General features: G+C 41.2%; 1 protein-coding gene across 1 annotated transcript in view; it reads left to right on the top strand.

Moving 5' to 3' along the window:
• RGS22 (regulator of G protein signaling 22) overlaps positions 1-3350 on the top strand; it is a 120948-nt gene extending 117598 nt beyond the window's left edge. Inside the window, exons 25-27 of the mRNA XM_045861259.1 lie at positions 1217-1310; positions 1421-1504; positions 2713-3350. Of these exons, the coding sequence (XP_045717215.1) occupies positions 1217-1310; positions 1421-1504; positions 2713-2723 (189 nt within the window). The 3' untranslated portion in view covers positions 2724-3350. The remainder of the gene's footprint in view (positions 1-1216; positions 1311-1420; positions 1505-2712) is intronic.
• Positions 3351-21247: the final 17897 nt, after the last annotated feature.

Genomic DNA, 21247 nt, shown 5'->3' with positions numbered 1-21247 from the left:
TTCAGCTACCCAGCTAAGATTACTGATAGACTATGAAGCTTTTATTGAGAGAAGAGAAATAGTCAACTTTTTGGAACTAAACATTGAAAAAGGGGGTCTAAAAGTGCATGATACCTAATAATGACATTGGGAAGTACATTCATTAACAAATGACCAGTATGAAATTTCAGAAACGTGGTATAAAAATAAAGGGAGGAATGTGGAATTAGAGATGCCAGGCTTCTAATTTTCACTTTGACACAGTCAGTATTACCTTGAAGCCTGAAAGAAACGATTTAATTTTCTTTGAAACTTTTTTCTAACCATTAAAAAAAGAAACGTAGAAAGAAAAGGATGATGATGATGATGATGATATTGTCATATATCTAAGATGAAGAAACTAAATGTTTTTGGAAACCAAGTGCATTTTATAAATATAAATCATTGTTTTCATTACTGCTATGTAATGTATTGAATTAATCTAGCAATTGGTAAAATAATAATATACTGCCATTTAGTAAGTGTGGAATGCACTGTACCTGCATTTGTTTCAAATAGATTTTGCACATTGAAGAACTGTAATTAATCCAAATGCAAAACTAGCCCCCACAAAACACTTGGATCTTCCTAAGCACTTAAATCTATAATCATATTGAATATGTAAAGCTGTCCAAATAGCTGTCAAGAAATCTATAAAGTTTTTGAGAAATTGTTTCACTGAAAAATAGTAAAGCCTCATTCTCACACCCCCCAACCCCTCTTCCAACCTAGAACAAGGAAATTTAAAATTTTAGGTCAAAGCTACAGAAAAAAAGTACCTTTAGTTTATCATAAATGTTCTTATTAAAATGGTTTAAGTTAGAATGACAACAGTTTGTGATGCCCAGTTAAAAGGTTAAATGGTTCCTGGCCAGGTAGCTCAATTGGTAAGAGCATCACCCTGATACACCAAAGTTGTGGGTTTGATCCCCAGTCAGGGCACATACAAGACTCAACCAATGCGTGCCTAGATAAGTGGAACAACAGAGCAGTGCTTCTCTCTCTCTAAAATCAACAGAAGAAAGATTAAATTGGTATGTACCACTTGAGAAATTTTATATACCAGTAATTATAAATTTATGATAGGTACACATTTTATCATATATGTTATACTGCAATAAGATGTTCAAAAATAAACCTTCAGTTTATTTTCTAGGGCAAATAGTTCTAAAATTGATTTTGAAAATTGTTTTTCTAGCCAAGCTGGTGCTACTCAAAATATATAGAAGCCTTAGAACAGGAAAGGATTCTTCTCAAAGTTCAAGAAGAACTAGAAAAGAAGTTGTTTGCAGGTACTTTTTGTTTTTTGCTTACAGGTTGTTATCTTCCATCACATATTAATTTTAGAGGGCTTTGTGAAGGTTGCTTTACTCGTTTCCTTATTTCTCTTATTTTTGTGCAGGCATATCATCTTTTACAAATGTTAGTAAGCCTGCTGGTTCAGCTCTGGCTTTGAAAAAGAACTTACCTTCCCACAGCATCCATAGTGAGTTCCCAGGGATAATGTATCAGTCTGTCTCAGTTCTTTCTTCCTTTTTGTTACAGTTCTGCCTTTGCCCTGGCCATTCTGAATATAGAGGGCAGGAAGATGTGAGGACTGACTCCCTCCCAACTGATCTGACCCCTCGAGTTATGAGAATTTCCGTGTGTGTGAGTGTGTGTGTGTGTGTGTGTGAGAGAGTATGTGTGAGTGTGTGTGTCTGGTTTCTCTCTCTCTCTCTCTTTTCTCTGCTGAGGAGGAACAACATACACCTAACACTTCATCCGTCTCCACAGTGACAGCATTCATGTGAGTGTGCACCCTGGTGCCGATAGGTGTAAAGTAACTTGTGGACTGAAAGTTGACCCGTCCCAGCCATGCCCCTCTAGTGCACCCACCCACGCACTTCCACAGCTGCACACATGCACCTCAAACATATACGCACACCCGATACACAGCAAATACACACACATGCACACCAAGCACAGACACACCCCCACTAACAAATGGATGGAGAGGAGCTCTTTGCCTCTCTTCTGAACGGCATAGTCTGAAAAGCAAGGCCTCTGGGGAATGAGCATTTTGTTGCTTCTGTTTACTCCTTATCTACACCTGTCTTCCACAAGGAACGTGTATGGAAGCATGGGCTCTGGTTCAGTTTCCCAAGTTTCTCCGAGCTCCATTTTCCCAAGATAGGAACATAAGAAGGGAACTGAAAATCCAGCCCGAGTACTTCTCATGTACAGATATCGATGGGATTGCTCGGCTTTGACTGGGTGTTCATGTTAGACTTTAACAGCACCTCTGCACAGTAGTGTGGTGGTATAACGTAGTACATGTGTGACCTATTGACCCGAGACGCGAAGAACCCAATAAAAGTCCCCTTTCTCTGATCTTCCATATTGCAGCTTACCTTTTTATTTCTCAAGATCCCTAGTGTTCTGATTGATTTTCGGGATGGTTTGGGGAGCAGATCTTTATGTTCTGAGCCTGTTCATCTTTTTTGTCTTTTGGTTTGTCCTAGCCACTGCAGCTCTCTCTCAGCCCCGCCCCCTCAGACCAGCCTCACAGTGCCCCCAACATTCAGAGTATGCCGACACACCTGTTAATTCTGTTATCCTTGTTGCAACCCTCCATGAGGTGTTTTAGTTTGCTTAGGGTTTATATTTTCTGTCACTACTTATGTTTTCAACCATTTGTTTTTCTTTTTGCAGGAATTCTTTAAATCAAATGCGACTGGCATGGGAGCATGAGTGATTTTTCAATGGTCTGCGTTAGAGCAAGCCTGCCATCTAAATAAAGTTTGACTTGTTTTCCTCCCACAGTTTTAAAATTATAGCTATTCTGTGCACAGGACATACAGACTATAAAAGTTTTAAAACTTATTTAGAATCAAACTACTATCTAGGTTAGAAAAAAATGAAAATGTTTTGCTTATCACAGAGCTTAAGGAAGTATGCTTCTCAAGTAATTTTTTCAGCAAATATTCCTTGGGCATTGCTGTATTTGGTTAGCAGATATATTTAGCAGGTTGTTAGGGAACTAATATTGCTAGCAATATACTGGCCCTAAACCTAAAGGGAAGAGCCTTCCCTGCCCCATCCCATATGGTCAAACAGTGGTTCTCAAACTTCAGTGTGCGTGAGACTCGCTGCTGACCTCTGCTAGCAGTGCAGCTTCCTGGGCTCACTCCTTGAGAGTCTGATTCAACAGTCCCTCAGCGGGACCCAGGAATCTCCCTCTGTAAGATATCCTAGGTGGTTCTGGTTCAGGCGTTCCACAGTCACTCTATGATAAACAGGGTCACAAGAGAAGAGCCTTAAAAGGTAAAAGCCCTCTGGATGGAAGAAGGTGAAGGTATCAGCCAAAGAACATAGATGCATACATAACCCATGGACACAGACACCCGTGTGGTGATGGCCAGAGAGAAGGGGGGTGGGGCTGGGTGGAGGTGGGCAAAGGGGGGGGGCGGGGAATGGGACATGTGTAATAGTGTCAACAATAAAAATAAAGTTAAAAAAAGTAAAAGCCTTCTTATTAACTGAAGTTACACTCATAGTAGAGAGAGTTCGGTCATACACTTTTTTTTAAATCCTCACCCAAGGACATGCTCATTGACTTTAGAGACAGGGAAAAGGAGGGGGAGAGAGAGGGAGAGAAACATCAATGCAAGAGAGAAATCTTGATCAGCTGTCTCTTATACATGCCCTAACCGGGACCAGACCTGCTACCCAGACACGTACCCTGGCCGGAGTCAAACCTGTGACCTTTCAGTCCATGGGACAACGTTCCCGCCAACTGAGCCACACTGGCCAGGGCCAGTCATACACTCGTAACTCCCCTGGAGGGAAAGGGGGATGTGTAGGAAACGACCTTCAGCATTGTTAGCCTTCAGGACTCGCAAGCCCCCAAGGACACTGCCCTGGGCCCCAGGGTTGGAAGCATCAGGCTTCCACTCTAACTCAGTCTCAGAGAGTACTTTCAAGGTAGACATGGCCATTTCTAATTTGCTAAAGACATTTTAAAGAAGGAAGCATCAACAGGCCCACTCCAGAGATCTTTTTTCCCCTAAAGCGGTAGTTTTTGGACACTTTTTTAAAAGCATCAGGATTCTGTAATTTCCACTGTCCCACACTGTCCACAACCCATTGTGACTGTGAAGTTTTTGTCTGTTTTCCATTTGTTGCCCTCGCTCTTTGTTTCTTTTTTTTTGTATTCCATTCTCTTTCTGCATTTTTTTGTTTCAATTGAGCATTTTATGTGATTCCATGTTCTCTCCTCTCTCAGCATATCAAATATACTTCTTTTTAAAATTCTCTTATTGGTTGCCCTAGAGTTTGCAAGTCTGCATCGAGTAGGTTGCTTGCCTCCAGTGTGTTTTGTTCTTTTTCTGGAGTTCTGTTATTTGTGACATGTTCTTCCTCTCCTCATCCTGGCAGCCTCCCTGTGTTTGTTCCATGTATTAGGGAGAGCTGCTACCTCTTCCGGGCTTGGTAGAGTGGTCTAATGTAGCAGGTGTTCTGTAGGGTCCAGTGGCACAGTCTCCTGGGTCATTGGAGCTCCCCGCCCACTGTGGGCTGTGTGTGCTATCCTCTTGCAGTTGAACCTAGATTGCTGTTGGCACATCAATGGGAGGGATTTTCCTCAGGCTGATTGGCTATAGGAACTTACTGCGACCACTGTGAAGGATCAGCTGTGCAAGGGCCCATCCCACTAAGCAGGACTGACTTCAGCAGGGCTCTGGTGCCTGCTGAGCCCACCCCTTGAGTGTGTTACTTGTGGGGGTGGTTGTATGATGCTCTGACATGGTCTGAAGCTGTCCACCAGGGCCCCTGGCTCTGGGGCTTCCCATGAGGTACAGGTCAAGGCCAGCCACTGCCTGTGTTCTGCCTGGGGCCACTTGGGATGAGCTACAAAGCAATCTGCAGATGGCTGCTACTTGTGCTGGGCTTGGAAGCACCCAGGAAAGGCTAAGCTGTGAAGCAAGGCCAGCTGTCACTAGTGCCAGGCCTGGGACCACTTAGCAAGAGGTACAGGGCACCTGCATGCTTGAGGTCAAATGCTGCTTGTTTGAGAGATTTTAGGAAAGTCTGAAGCATAAGCCAAGATGGACCATTCCTATGGGAAAGCCACCAGAAACAGTTTGGGTGGGGCCACAAGTTGGGTGGGGCAGGGTCTCAGGTAATCACCAGAGCAGGGTGAAGGATAATAGCCAGGTGGATGGAGACTTGGAGGATGTGCCTGCCTGCGCCTACAGGGGGAGGGCTCAGCAAAGGAACAATGTCCTTTGCCAACACTTCTCTCTAGGAAAAAGCTGTTTCTCCAGCTCTCGCCCTGAAGTTCCTTCCATACATCCCTGGAAACTTTGGAGCCACTTCCTCAGCACTGGAGCTCAGAAGGAGTGTGTCTGAGTAAGTTCGTGCACGGCCCCCTTAAGAGGAACACCTGGGACCCCAGAAGCCCCTTGTCTCACTCAGCCACAATCCCTGCTGGTGTTTACAGCCAGAAGTTACAGGGACTTCCCTTCCCAGCACTGGAACCCTGGGCTGGGAGCCTCGTGTGGGGCTGGGACCCCTTGCCCCTCACGGAGATCTCGGCAGCCACGATATCCCTCCTGATTTTTATCAGCCACACTTGGGTGTTGGACCAACTTGTTCTGCCTCTCTGCCCCTCCTACTAGTTTTGATGTGGCGACTTTTTACATCCTTAGTTGTAGGACTTACATTAGGCTGGATTTCAGGCAGTTCTGAATGATGGTGGTTCTGTAGTTTCATTGTAATTTTGATGTGGTTGAGGGAGGATGTGAGCACCATGTTTACCTGCTGCGCCATCTTGACTGGAAGCTTAAAATTACCCGAGTTTCTTCATTACCCTCTGATAACACCAGTTGTGTTGGTTATAGTTTTTGTGCGCATGCCTCCTTCCCCAGTAAAGCTGCTGTTGGAATTTTCACTTCAGTGCCTTATATATTGTAAAACAACTAGGAAGTAAGTGTTCATTAAATATTTGTTTTTAAAAATGAAAATACCTGCACTATAAAATCACTGCTCATCTAAGAAAGTTCAACATAATGCTACACCCAAAAGGTGCCATTAGTAGTTTTATAATTATAAATAAGTAGTAATGTAGCAATTTTATGTGATGTGTATGTTCTCTGTTCTATCTACATCATTTTTCTATCTATGACTACAACTACGTGTCATCATGCTTTTCAGAGAATTAATTCTTATTAAACTACATTAAATCGCTTTAGGCCTGGGTTTCTCAACCTTGGCACTATTGACACTTTGGGCCAGTCAGTCCTTTGCTGTGGAAGGCCTGTTCTGTGCAGTGAAGGATGTCAGACAGTGTCTCTGGCCCCTACCGGCTGTATGCTGGTCGCACCCCCCCAGTTGTGACGACCCAAAATACCTCCAGATGCTGCCAAATCACCCTAGTTGAAAACTACAATTGGACTTTGGACTTCAGAACATTTTTATATTTTGTTTTCTGAAACCTCTAATTACAATGGAACCTTAAAGATCTAGCTTCCTAGCAAATTATTATTTAAAAAAAAATCACACTTCCTAGCTCCATAACTTCACTCACAGTGCCTTCTAACTGATAATTACCCGTTTGTTTTAGTATCCATGTTACATCCACTTGAATAATTTCTCTTCCTTTATATCATCTTGGAAATATAATGCCTAATGGAGATGCTCAGGCAATGTTTATTGAATTAATAAAACATAAATTCCTTACTTACATTTAAGGTAACATTATACTATATTTTAGGTAATCTTTAAAGTGCTCTTAATTCCTCCCTGGCTGATGTGGCTCAGTGGATTGAGCACCTGCCTGCCAACCAAAGGGTCACTGGTTCAATTCCCAGTCAGGGCACATGCCTGGGTTGCAGGCCAGGTCAGGTCCCCAGGAGGGAGAGCAAGAGAGGCAGCCACACACTGAGATTTCTCACCCTCTCTCCCTCCCTTTCCCTTCTGTCTAAAATAAATAAAATCTTTTTAAAAATTATCATTAAAATGCTCTTAAATCTGACAGGTTTGTACAAATAAAGAAATACTAATTGTGCTATATGTTTGCCTCTGACGTGCTTCTTGATTTTATGAGTTCTCATAAAGAAAAGACAACTTACTTTTGGAAGAGTTCTAGGTTTTAAAAACATACAAGTTATAGGCATACCATGCCAGCTTATACTCTTAAAACATGGGAAAACTGAGCTCATACTCTGTATTATTGTTCTGGGTGAATAAATATATTTTGAAATAAGTACAACATTGAAGTAATCCAAAAATAATTTGGCCAGTTGGGTCAGATTCAGCTTGTGTATATTATTTTTAATAAACAAATTTAGTATTAAAGGTAAAACCTAATTCATGTTATGTGTTTTAAATATGCATCTTTATCATTTGTCATATAATTGAAGATTACTTTGTAGAACATAATTTGTGAATAATTGGGTTTTTTCCGAATTAGCATACTCTCTAAAATTACGGTGACCTTTCTGCTTCAAAAACTATCTCAGTTGGTGTGTACTTTGTGTCAGTATAATTGACTTCTAATCTCGAATATGTTTCTTCCTTTCTGATCTGAGCCGTTTATCTCACCTCTGAGTCTCAGTTTACTTATATGTAAGGAACAGAGGGCCTTTTTTATCTTAGCTCTAATATTATGTGATTCTGTGAGTTTGTAATACTGGAACTTTTAAATATGTAACTGTAGACTTTTGCTGTGTTCCTCATTGACCAAGTATTTCTATATTTTGAATTAGAACTTTACATCAAAAGATAAAAAGAAAAGTTCAACTTCTATACTGTTTCCTTTTCTATAATCCAGTACATGGGTATAGGCCTGGTCTGAAATAGTTACTATTTTGGAAACATCTTTATTGTAATCATCGTAAAACTAACATAAGTACCTAGTAAAAAAATTCAGCAACACATGACATCGGTCGGCAATCTCCCTCCTTGCCTTCATCATGACAGTGACTGCTGCCTCCCGACATACGTCCCACCGCTGTTCCTTTCAGGAATGGAATCCCCAAGTTTGAGCCACAGCCTCCTGACTGGAGCTAATCGTCGTTTCCCAGCCCACTTCACAGACAGGTGTGCCACGTGACCCACATCAGGCCAAGGGGATGCGGGCGATCTTACATTTGTTTCAGGGGTCCAGTGTGGTGGTTAGACAGGTATATAACTCACGAGAAGTCTAGTCCCCACCTGGCACCACATACAGTTATTACAATATTATCCGATGCCAAACTTACATCCCTGTGACTGTTCTGTGACTGCCAGTTTGTACTTCCTTAATCCCTTCACCTTTCTCACACAGCCCTGTAATCTCCATCCGATCTGGCGACCATGCATTTGTTCTCTATACCTATGAGTTTGTTTCTGTTTTTATTGTTCATTTATTTTGTTTTTTCGATTCCGCATATACGGGAAATCATATGATACTAGTCTTTCTCTGACTTATTTCACTTAGCATAATACCCTCTAGGTCCATCCATGTTGTTGCAAATGGTAAGATTTCATTTTCTTTTGTGGCTGAGTTGTATTCCATTATATGAGGGGGGCCCAATACCCCAGAATTTATTTATAAAAATTGTGTATTTATTCTTACATGTTTAAACTTCAGTCACCTTCAAACTACTTCCCATTTGATGCAATACACCTATTGAGACATTCTATTCACTGCTCAAAACAGTTTTTGAACTCGTCGGTTTTGATGTCTTTCAGTGCTTATGCCATTTTTCGTTTCACCTCTTCCACATCAGCAAAATGTTTCCTTTTGAGGACTGTTTTCATTTGGGGAAACAAAATAGTTGCTTGGGGTGATGCCAGGTGAAAAGGGAGGGTGGGGTGTGGGGGTCATGCTATTTCTGATCAACTGCTGAACACTCAGCACAGTGTGGGCAGGTGCACCTGTAAATCACCCATCAAGAAATGGGCAAATGTGTTGAAAGAGTCTTCCAAACAAATTCACTGAAGCTGAACCCAGCCTCTCACAATAGGGCCATCTGGTACACTGATGCAGACAGGTTCCTAGAACACTCGCCTAGTGACGGAAGCCTGTACTACAAGAGGCCTGCTCTCCAGAGGATAATTCTGTTTTTTGGGGGGTCCCCCTCATATGTACCACATCATTATCCAATCAACTATCTGTGGACACTTAGGTTACTTCCATATCTTGGTTATTATATGGGAAATGTCCTTCTCTGTCTCTTGTTATAGCCTTTGTTTTAAAATCTAACTTGTCTCATGTAAGTATTGCTACCCCAGCTTTTGTTTCCATTTGCATGAAATATATCTGTGCATCACTTTACTTTCACTGTTTGTGTCTTTAGATCGGACATGAGTCCCTTATAGGCAGCATATGTGTGGGTCTTGTTTTCTTCTCCATTCAGCCACTCTATGTCTTTTGATCAAAACATTTAATCCATTTACATTTAAAATAATTATTGATAGGTATGTAGTTATTATCATTGTATTATTCATATTTTCAATATTTTTTCTTCTTAAAGAAGTCCCTTTAACATTTCTTACGATGTTGGTTTGGGGTGACATTGGTTAGTAAAATTATGTGGGTTGCAAGTATAGATTTCTGTGATACACGATCTGTACATTGTACAGTGTGCCCACGGCCCAAAGTCAAACAAATCATCATCACCATGTGTTTGTTCCCTTTGCCCTTCACACCCCTCCCCTCCCCTGCCCTCTGGTGATCCACCACACTGCTTGTGTCTGCGAGTTTTTGTCTTTTTGTTTTTCTGGTTTGTTTATGTGTTACTTTCAGTCTTGTATCCTACACCTGAGTGAAATCTTATGATTCTTAACTATTGCTAATTGACATTTCACTTAGTGTGATATTCTCAAGGTCCATCCATTTTGTCACAAACAGCAGTATTTCACCTTTTCTTATGGCTGAGTAGTATTCCATAGTATGTATGCACCACATCGAACCCTCTACTGAAGGACACTTTGGTCAATAGTGGAAGCCGGAAAGTTTCTGCTCCAAGATCAGGAGTGGGACAAGGACATCCACTCTTGCCACTCTTATTCTACATACAGGGGTGGGCAAAAGGAGGGTAACAGTTGTGAGTACACAATACACAATGTTTATTTTTGGATTATTATTTTATTATTAATTATTGTATTATTTATTATTATTAACCTGCTTTTTTCCACCCCTGTAACACTGGAAGTCCTAGCTGGAACAATTAGACAAGAGGAAAAATGCTGAGTGAGAGTTCAGCAAATTATCTCACCACAAAGAAACAATAAACAGGACAAAGTTGTCAAAACAGCCACCTGAGGACAGAAAAAAGATACACAACAAATCAAGAAGCATTCACTTAAGAAAAACTACTGAACCTCAATAGGAGCAGTTGGGAGTCTGTGGCATGTTGGTCTGGGGCTGCTTCCACTGGGCCCCTGCACCCACCGTTCTGTTCCAGGATGCGGTGGTTCTACCAGAGGAGGCCAGCAGCCTTGCTGCCGGAGGGGGCTGATTTGATTTAGACTGGAAAGTGGAAAAAGTCATGCCCAGTAGTTGTGTCAAAATAGTGGACTGATCCAGGAATAATAATAAACACCCAGGAAAGCCAACCTCACAGCTAGGCTGAGGGCATTCCACTGGTTAAGGAAAGCAGCATGCTAACAAACCAGCTAAAAATATAGCAGAAATCCAGGATAAGAGAGCCGTAGCAGTGATTGATGTACTGGTGGTCTGGAACCTGGTGGCTGCACACACGCTCAGGAGAAATCAGAACCCTACCTCCTCATCAGTGTCACTTGTTGAATATGAGGGCTGTTACTCAGAGAGTTAAAGTTGGGGCTAATTGGTAGATTGCCTAAATTTTGAATGCAGTTCCTAAACCATTCATTATACATCATTATACATCAGCAAAGATAGAAACCTTAGTAGCTCAAAATATGTTAAAGTGCATCTTCTGACTGATCACTGGCTGACCACTGAGTTGCATTGGTCCAGAAGTGGCCCCTAGGAGGCAAAAATTAAGCATAAAAGCTAAAATATTTTTTAAAGTTTGTCAAGGACATAAGCTGCTCCACGCTGTAAAGGATTATCTAAAGAACTCACCCAGACAAGTCACTAAACAAATGACAAGAACAAAACTATAACAACCCCTTGGTATGAAGGGTGAATCAAAGTACAGAGATGCTACAACATGTTATCCAAAGCATTGTCTTAAAAAAAAATTACAAGACGTGCAAAGAAATAGGGAAGTATAACCCACACACTAGAAGAAAAGTAGTCGATAGAAATAGGTGGCCCACATGTTAGACCTTGAAGACAAAGATATCAAATCAGCTGTTTTTAACATTTTATTTATTTATTTAGAGAGAAGGGAAAGGAGGGAGAAAAACATCTACATGAGAGAGAAACATTGATGGTTACCTTGCACATACACCCCAACCAGGGACTGAACCTGCAGCCTAGACACCTGCCCTGACCAGGAATTGAACCGGCGAGCTTTTGCTTTGCAGGACGATGCCCAACCAACCGAGCCGCACCAGGGAGGGCTCTAATCAGCTATTATCAATGTCCCTAAGTAACTAAAGGAAACTTTAACTAATTAAAGAAAAAATGCTGACATTAATTAAACAAAATATCAATTAAAAATAAAAAAAAACAAATGGAAATTCTGGGGTTGAAAAATACAATAACAGAAATGAAGACATTTGCTATGGGAGGTCAACAAAAGACTTGAGCTGCCAGAAGAAAGAATCAGTGAACTTCGAGAGAGATCAGTGAAGCTCGGCCAAGCTGGAGAACAGAAAGAAAACACGAAAAGAAATAAAGCTTCAGGGAACTGTGGGACCCTATCAAGCACAGATGCATTAAGCGCATTGGGAAGCTACCAAACCTGAAGTGGTAGATACAGGTTTTCTAGCATTACTCTTTTCACGTGTAAGCTTATACTTTATCACTGGAAAAAATTACTGCCTGTTGTTTTCTTTGAAGTAACAGTTTTACTTTGTACCTTTTTGAGAAAACATCTGTCAAATACCCAAGTCTAAATAACTATAATTTTTATGTCAGTCCTTTCAAGTGAAAGCCGTGCCCCATGAAGACAGGGCCTCAGTCGGCTGGCAGCCCGAGAGGTTGCACAAGCGCCTCTGGAGATGACCATCACGCTTCGGCACGCAGTGGGCATGCTCTCTGGTCACGGCCCATTTCGTCATTGGAATATTTTTAAAGTGTGTACTCACGGGTCACCATTTAATCAAGTTAATACTTTTGGACGTTCTTAGGTGAAACAGGCTCCTTTTTTTCTTTAAGAGGGAAGAACGCCATTGTCTTGGTGCCCCTGCCTTGATATCCATAAACGAGCGAGCAGTTTTACTCACTGCTGCATTAGTGTCATCAGTGTAAGCACCAGCACAGGGGGAGAGGCGCATAACCTCTTAGTGTTGTTCTGAAAATAGTTTTGACTCCATGGGCCCCTGGAAGAGCAGTATACCTCTGAACAAATTACAGCTCACAAGCAAGTTGTGCCGTTTCATATCTGTCCCCTCTCCTGGGAATCTCCTCTTCCACCTGCAGAGTTCCTATCCAATTTCAATGGCCCAGTTCAAATATTCTCACCTTTAAAGACTTTTATTTGTTTTTAGAGAGAGGGGAAGAGAGGGAGAAAGAGAGGGAGAGAAACATCTATGTGTGAGAGAAACATCAATCATCAATCAGTTTTCTCTCACATCCTCCTCCCAGTCTCCCAAATGGGGGTCTGGCCCGCAACCCAAGCATGTATGCTGACTGGGAATCGAACCAGTGACCTCTAGGTTTGCAGGCAAGCACTCAACCCACTGAGCCACGCCAGCCAGGGCCATTCTCTCCTTCTTAAAGCTTTTGCTGACCCTTCCCCCATCCCACGGAGTTGATCTTTTTTTTTTTCTTTTGTTTTGCTACAGTACCTTACACATAGCTTACTATAGTACTTATCACGAGTGTTGCATTTTTTTGTTTACATGACTTATTCATATCCTTAGCCTATAATTAGACACTCATTAGTTTAATGAAGCTGAAATTTTGTAATGGCCTACCAAAAAATGATGGCAGTGGCCTTTCCGTCTTACTCTTGTGTGCTAGTTTCTTGTGTCTAAACACAATAGGTCTGCCTTCGCATCACTCTGCACTGCCCATGCGGCACACCCTAGTGCAACTGTGCAACTGTAGCTCTTGGTTGGGTGCCCTTATTTGTTAAGTATTCACACATATATTCTATAAATAAACATAAACCCACCTATTCAATTCCCACCATAAGAATAATGAGATTATGTGTATCTTAAATCACATCTGTTTTTTTATGTACCTTCTTTTTTTAAAAAAGATTTTATTTATTCACTTTTAGAGAGAAGGGAAGGTGAAAGAGAAGGAGAGAAACATCAATTGGTCGCCTCTCACACGCCCCCAACCAGGGACCTGGCCTGTAGCCCAGGCATGTACCCTGGCTGGGAACTGCACCAGCGACCTTCTGGTTTCCAGAAAGGATGCCCAATCCACTGAGCCACACCATTCAGGGCTTATGCACCTCCTTTTTAAGTTGAAGTAACATTTATGTACTAAGCTTTTCCATTTATCATCAAACAAACAAAATAGCTTAATTTCTTTCAAAGAATAATTTGGCTCATATGAAAAACACTTTATACATAGTGATAACACTTACTCCATCTGAGGAGTTAAGATGGAGGAGTTTTCTGGTTCCAAAAAAATCAGTGTACACTTTGTTCATGTTTTATACTATTTATTTTTAAGGCTTGTCAGCGGACAAGAAAAACGCTCATAATAGATTGTGATTCTAATTGAAGAATATTTTTTTATCCATAAAAACTATTATGGGCTTGGTCCTTTCATGCCATGTGCGTTGGAATTTCTCATCCTGCAAGAAATAGACTATTTCTCAAACCCAGAGAATCATCTCTTCTCAGAAAAGTATTCTTGCACACAGAAGAGCAATCCTGTCATTAACCAGAAGGGGAAATGAGACAAACAACAGGACGAACGGAGAACAACACGGCGTCATCCGGGAAGAATGTGCTAGCGTGCTAGAGCGTATGTCTTGCTGATGTTACAACAAATAATGTGATCTATCAATCAACAGGATGCAACACAATGTGTAAAAGGTTTTAAAAGTGTTTTTTGGGGGTGGGTGTTTGTGTTTGGAGGATGGCTATTCTTGTTGATAAGTATTCATTGTTATAGTTCAGCCTAAAGAATGACAATTTTAATTCAGAGGTAATTCGGCAAAGAGCGCTGTGTAATCATTAGAGCCATCAACAAACTGATTCATGTGCAGTTGGTCCAAAAGTTACAAAAGCTGTTTCTGAGTTCTTGTTTGTACCCACCATCTTAAGATTACATCAGAGTTAAAGCATGTGAGACTTGAACCGACTTCAAAAACTAAACTTAGACTTCTAGTTAGTTTAGCTTTTTTCTTTTATTGGTTCATGGTTTCCATTTGGCTTCCATATCCTGTTCTAGCTTGATGCCCCTTCTAGAATTTCATTTACAAATCTTACAGCCTTGGTTGGTGAAACATACTAATTAATGTTGTGATGAAGGCTGAGGATTTCAGCAATCTCATGCCTCCTGCTTGGAAAAATACCTGCTGTTTATCCACCCATGTCTAGTACCACACTGAACATAGAAAAATGAATCTTAAGTGGAACTCTAAATGCATTTAAGCAAAATGCATTTGAGGACTGTTTACACTATCTGCTGCCAATACTAGTGATCACAATGCTCAAACCTTTCAATGCAACAGAAATATGAGATCTCCTTTTTCTTACTGGATTTTTTTTTAAAAAAACAGTAAACATGGGTCATTTTTTTAAAAAAATTTTTCTTTAAAAAAAGAAGTCTCAGTAATGCTGAAGCCAAAAGCATTACAGCTTTATAGAATGGACAATTCCAAGGGCTTTGTAAACTCCTGTGAATGTATTAAATGATACTATTTTAAGGGACAAATATCAATTCCATAGGTCTTTGGCCTGCCTGGAAGTCCCGTACGGACAACCAAGTTCAGTTTCACAGCTTTGTGCTTGAGAAAGCTTTGTCTGTGACCAGTATCTCAAAAGATTTTGGTTAGTATTTTGTACATCCATTGTATTTTTGTGAGAATTGAATAATCTTAAAATTACTTCTGTTAATTTGTCTACTAAGCTTTTACCAGACCCAGAAGGTATCATGCATTTTTGGTTGAATCTAAAGTTGTCTTATCTGCGTGCTGTTTTGTGATGGTGACAGTGCGTGTCAATTCAGTGTTTTTTGAGCAACACGTAGGAGCCAACTTTTTAGTAGGTGTAAAAACTTTGAAAAAATAGTTGGGTGGTTTTGTAAGCACTGTACTTTGCAGCTTCTGAGGTTATAGTTAAGTTTTCGACTCTTGGATTTCTCCAACCCTAGCTAACCAATGAAAAGGAAAAACAACTTCTCTTGAAACTCCAACTTCAGTGAACCTGGAACATAACAACCATGTTTAGTGGGATGCGTTAGCCACAGTCATTGGCGGTCCATACACCAAGGGAGATGGAAAAGATACTTGGTGAACCTGCGCTGGAGATGTAGCGAACTACACTGCCAAGTTCAAAACTCTATTTGCCAGGTTACCTTATTACCCAAATTCTCATGTATTTGAAAACTTAATGTGTCCCTTGAGACCTTCTGATGAGTGTGAGTCTACCGTACTTGCAAAAACCTGGGGATCCAGAATTAACGAATGGAAAGAATAACGCGTTTGCCCGGAGCTCTGATTGGCAGTAGCTGTGTCAGCCTCACCCCTGTTTTGTCTCGTGTGAGCGCGCTAACACAGAGGAACGATGAGTTGGTTCCAAAACACCAGTTTGAGAAGTATGAGGAAAAAGCCTGTATGTGGCTTGCTTATGGCTGTTCTCTTCATAGTTTAAAAATATCTTTTCCAAGGTGGCATACTCTGTTTTTTCTAACATTCGATTGAAAGTTTCTTTTGAAATACAGAGAAATCTAGTTCAAAAATGTATTCCTTGACTTGTACTTTTAAAACACCTGTCACAGTTCTCAAGTGCTGTCACATGTATGCCATTCATAGCAGCACCCGTATTTTACTAAAGAGGCGAGGCGCAAAGACAAACTCAAAATGGGATTGCTCACATCCTTTTTTTTTTTAAATATTTTATTTATTCATTTTTAGAGAGGGGAAGGGAGGGAGAGGGAGAGAAACATCAATGTGTGGTTGCCTCTCATGTGGCCCCACTGGGGACCTGGCCCGCAACCCAGGCATGTGCCCTGACTGGGAATCGAACCTGCTGATGTGTGGGTCACCGGCCAGCAGTGATCACAGAACGCTGTGGATGGCTCGTCGAAACTCGAGAAAAAACATACACTGAGACAACCAGGTCCTGTGGGAGAATAGGAACAGCAGGGCCACCCCTCACGTGGGGAGCACTTGGCCACCCTCTCTCCTGGAGGGGCGCCATGGCCACCTTCCCTGGTGGGGAGAGTGTGCCATTCCCCCTCCGGAGAGGCTTTTTATTGGTTTCGTTTGCATAAGAATTCAGGTAAAAGCTCATTACTCATTGCTAGGAAGTAAGGATCAAACAATAGAAAACAAGGAAGTCTGAGGGCCTATTTTGAGTCAGGGTCAAAGAGCTGTAAGACTTTTAAGGAACAAACTAACTTCTTGCTTGTACCCTTCTCATTCAACTGAGAGCATTCTAAACAAAGAAGGTTTCACAGTAATTTACATGTTCTTTCTTAGGCCTGATCACCCGGGGAATCTGCCCTTTTCAGCACAGAGCTGCACCACCCTGTCATTGTTTCAGGCTTAGGTGGAGCAAGGGAACTAAGGCAACCAAGACATAAGGAGATTTTCTCCCAGACGATGAGGACTCAGGCTATGTCAAGGCCGAGGAGCGAGTGTCCATCACCCCCTTTTGCTGTAGCCCCCAAAGTCCTTCTTTTGGGGGCCTCCCACGTGATTGTGCCTATCTTAGGTCGTTTCCCCCTTGGGGAATCTTACCCGTCTTTGGCTAACCGACCAAGCTTTGGGGTTCAGTTATGAATGAAGCAGCAAAAGCAGCATTCCTGCCAGGGAGATAAACTTTTGTCTCCTTGCTGGCTTATGGTTCAAGGCCACTCCCTCAGCCTTAGCCTAGGCAGGGGTTACAGCTTCTGATACCAGACAGGGCGGTTCCCAACAACCTGCAACACTTGGGTTCACAGCCAATGCTCAATCCACTGAGCTACACCAGCCAGACACCCTTTTTCATAAACTTATGCAGAGTGAACGACAGAGGTGCAGTCAGCACTAGGAACATCTGAGGTTTCTTACCGTAGTGATGATGACATTGATCTTGATGATGAATGTTAGCATTTATTAAGTGGTTATTACATACCATGTTGTTCCTCACAAGAACCAGAATCATCAGCTGCAATAACTGGGCACAAAGAGGTTAACTTGTCCATGGTTACATTGCTAAGCTTATGTCATTAAACCATGAAGCCTTCCAGCATTCATTCCAGTTTGAGCCCATCTGAGACCAACTTAAATTTGCATCAGAAATCTACTGTGCCTCCATAAAGGAAAAAAAAAATGGAGTTTGGTGAACACATAGCATTGTCTTTTCCACAATTGTGAAAGAATCAACTTCTTGGAAAGCAGAGTGAAAAAATAGTAAGTACAACTGTTTTGTACAAAATATGAAATGTGCTTAACTCAGTGCATACATTACCTCTTCTACTTTCAAGTTTATTGGGGATTAGCAGCTGCAAGTTTGCACTAGATTTAGTCTTAGAGCCAGTGTACAAAGGAGAAGGGAGTTATTAAATTGCCCCCATCCTCCAAAAACTGAGTGATCCTTGGGCACTGAGTGAGGTACTGTTTTTAGACTCTATTTTCTAGAGTCATTTTTAAATTAAATTTATTGGGGTGCTATTGGTTAATAAAATGATATAGGTTTCACCCCAGGTAGAGTCTCAATTCTATTTTTATGAATATATAGCTCATCCTCAGTGCAAGCTGAGGCTACAAAAGTTGTAGAAAGCAAACAGACAAAAGTCACGTGTGTTTCCAGTCATGTAGGAAACTAAACTGGAAATCACACAATATAGGTTTGCCTACCTTTAATTTCTCCCTATATAAAAATAAAATTGATTGATAAGAACTTAAATATTTGTGATCTTCTGGTACTAGATAGGATAGAATAATTAGTATCAGGTGCCCTATTCTTAATAAACACCTTTTAAACTGAACAAAATATACAGAACAGTGGTTTTTAGGCATTGGACAACATGGCTGCAATCCTTCAGAGAAAAGCACAAAATGAGAGCTCTATATTCAACCTGGGGGCATTTTCTGAGCAATGAGCAGGGAATTGGAACAGTTAAATCGATTGAAGACTGGAATGGCTAAGGTGGCTGACATTGCAATACAGGGGTACATAGAAAGGAGGGAGCCCCAAAGAAGTAGGCCCAGGAATCTGCATGAAGGTTCCCTTTGAGCCCTTGTCTGAATTCCAAGCTGTGTATGTGCTGGTCAGGACTCTGCTAGGCATATCAGGAAGGGACAGCTGGAGAAGCTGAAAGCAAACCTAGATTTTGGAAGTTGCACAACGCTATGAAGACACTAGAGTTCTGACCTAGTCAGAGTAGAGAGACCTCGCTCAGACTCCAGAAAGGAGTGAGGACCGTGTCATATAAGTAAGGGCAAACCCTAGAATGAAAGAAAACCTGAAATAGAAATTGACCTGCAGTAAAAGCCTAAAATAAGTCTCAGTCAAATCAAAGTGATCTACCAACACGTTCAGGCAGTGTTCTGCCTGAACAAAATTCAACACTCTTTAGAGAAAAATAACAAGATCAAGAGTCTTGCTATGTCCAGCATAAATTTTAAAAATTACTACATATGAGGAAGAAGGCAAAAATGCACCCATAGTTAAGAGGAAAAAAACGGCCAATTGAAGAAACTCACAGATGACCCAGGCATTGGAATTAGCAAAGGACTTTAACATTATAAATATGTCTTAAAATTGAAAAGATCTTTGTCCCTGTTGAGGCTCCCTATGAGACCACAGTCCCTGATGGCTGTCTGACTGAGAGCTCCTGAGGGAGTTCGGTCCGGAGACAGCCGGTGAAGCCAGCTGTGCAGGACTTGGGTCTCTGGCCTGCGGGCACTGTCAGATAGTAAATGTCGTGGTAGGCCATTAAAGTGCTTAAAGCAGAGATTGAAGAAATGGCTGAAGAGGTGGGTTCATGACATCAGAGAAAGGGACCAAATGAAAATTCAGAAGCTGAAAAATGCAGTCAGTGTCTGAAACGAATCCACCGCATGCACTCAACCACAGATGGGCACAGCTGCGGAAAGGACAAGGAAACCGAAAGACAGACGGATGGGGATTAGTCCGATCAAAGCCCAGAGAGGAAGTGAAGTGTGAAAAATAGGACAGAGTGTAAGCGGAATGGTAGCAAATGATCTAAAGTAAAAAATGGAGAAAGAATGGGGTAGAAGAAACATTTGGTTATATAATAACTTAAGATTTTCCAAATTTAATGAATGATAACAGCCTACAGATACAAGAAGTTCAGAGAACCTCAAGCAGAATAAATTCTTTGAAGAATATACCTGGGCATATCATAGTCAAACCACTGAAACCCAAAGATAAAGAGAAAACTTTAAAAACATTCAGAGGAGAAGAACATAATAAAGATACAACAATAAGAGTGATGGTTGACCTTTAATCTGAAACAATGGAAGCCAGAATGAAATGACATCTTTTAAAGTAATGAAAGACAAAAATGTGTCAGCCTGCACCTTTATCTCTAGTGAAAATGTCCTTCAAAATTGAAGGCCTTTTTTTCACCATTGTCAGAGCCAAGGATTCAGCGGACACAATCAATAGGGCCAAGTTCAAGGCTTTAGCTGGCATGGTGTTGGAGACAAGGTTGAGAAGATGGGCCATATGGTTAGGAGGTTAATTACATACATGAGGACTGACAAATAATATGCTGAGGATACAGGGAGCCAGGTTTTCAGTGTTGGAGAAGGGCGTTACAACCATGCCAAGTACAAGATATTCATTGACTTCACAGCAGAGAAACATGGCCTATGGCATCTTCTGTATTGTGGTAAAATCTACATAATATAAAATTTTCCATTTTAACCATTTTCAAATATACAGTTCTGTGGCATTAAGTACATTCACACTGTCATGCAACTATCACCTCTATTTCCAGAAACTTTTTATCTTCCCTCAGTAAAACACTTCCCATTGAAGAGTAACACCTCATTCATCCCTCCCACAGCCAGGGGCAACCACTATTTGCTTTGTGTGAATTTGGTGATGCCTTGTATGAATGAAATCATACAGTATTTGTCTTTTTGTGACTAGCTTATTTTACTTAGCATAATGTCTTTAAGATTCATGAATGTAATAGCATGTGTCAGAGTTTCCTTTGTTTTTTTAAAAATATTTTATTGTTGTTCAATTGCAGTTGTCTGCATTTTCCCTCTACCACTCCCTGCCACCCCAGCCAAACCCGCCTCCCTCCGTTGCTTCCACTCTCCCCCTTGGTTTTGTCCATGTGTCCTTAAGAATTTCCTTTGTTTTTAAGGCTGAACAATAATGGTATGTACCATATTTTGTTTATCCACTCATCCTCAAGTCCATTGATGGACTTGAGAAGCAACTTGGATTGCCTCCAGGTTTTAGCTGTTGTGAGTAATACTGCTATGAACATGGGCGTACAAATACGAGTATATCTTCAAGACCCTGCTTTCAATTCTTTTGGGTGTACACCCAGAAGTGGTACCCAAGTGGAATTGCTATGCCATGTGGTAACTCTGTGTTTAATGTTTTGAGGAACTACCATACTACTTTTCAAAGTGGCTGGACCAGTTTCCATTCTCACCAGCAGGACACACGTGTTTCAATTTTTCCGCATTCTCTCCAACAGTTATTTTCTGTTTTGTTTTGTTTTTTATTTTAATAAAAGCCATTCTAATGGATATGACATGTCATGTCACTGTAGTTTTTTAAAATTGATTTTGAGAGAGAGAGACGGGGTGGGGAGAGAGATTTGTTGTTCCTCTTGTTTACGCATTCATTGGTTGATTTTTGTGTGTGCCCACTGGGGATGAAACCTGCAGCCTTGGCTTATTGGGGATGGTGCTTTAACCAACTGAGCTACATGACCAGGATTCATTGCGGTTTTGATTTGTATTTCCCTAACGATGAGTGATGTTGAGCATCTGTTCAT

The sequence above is a fragment of the Phyllostomus hastatus genome, unplaced genomic scaffold (assembly GCF_019186645.2).
Source record: "Phyllostomus hastatus isolate PE091 unplaced genomic scaffold, TTU_PhHast_1.1 phas_scaffold_21, whole genome shotgun sequence".
NCBI classification, from domain to species: Eukaryota; Metazoa; Chordata; class Mammalia; order Chiroptera; family Phyllostomidae; genus Phyllostomus; species Phyllostomus hastatus.
This window is presented reverse-complemented; position numbering and strand designations above follow the sequence as displayed.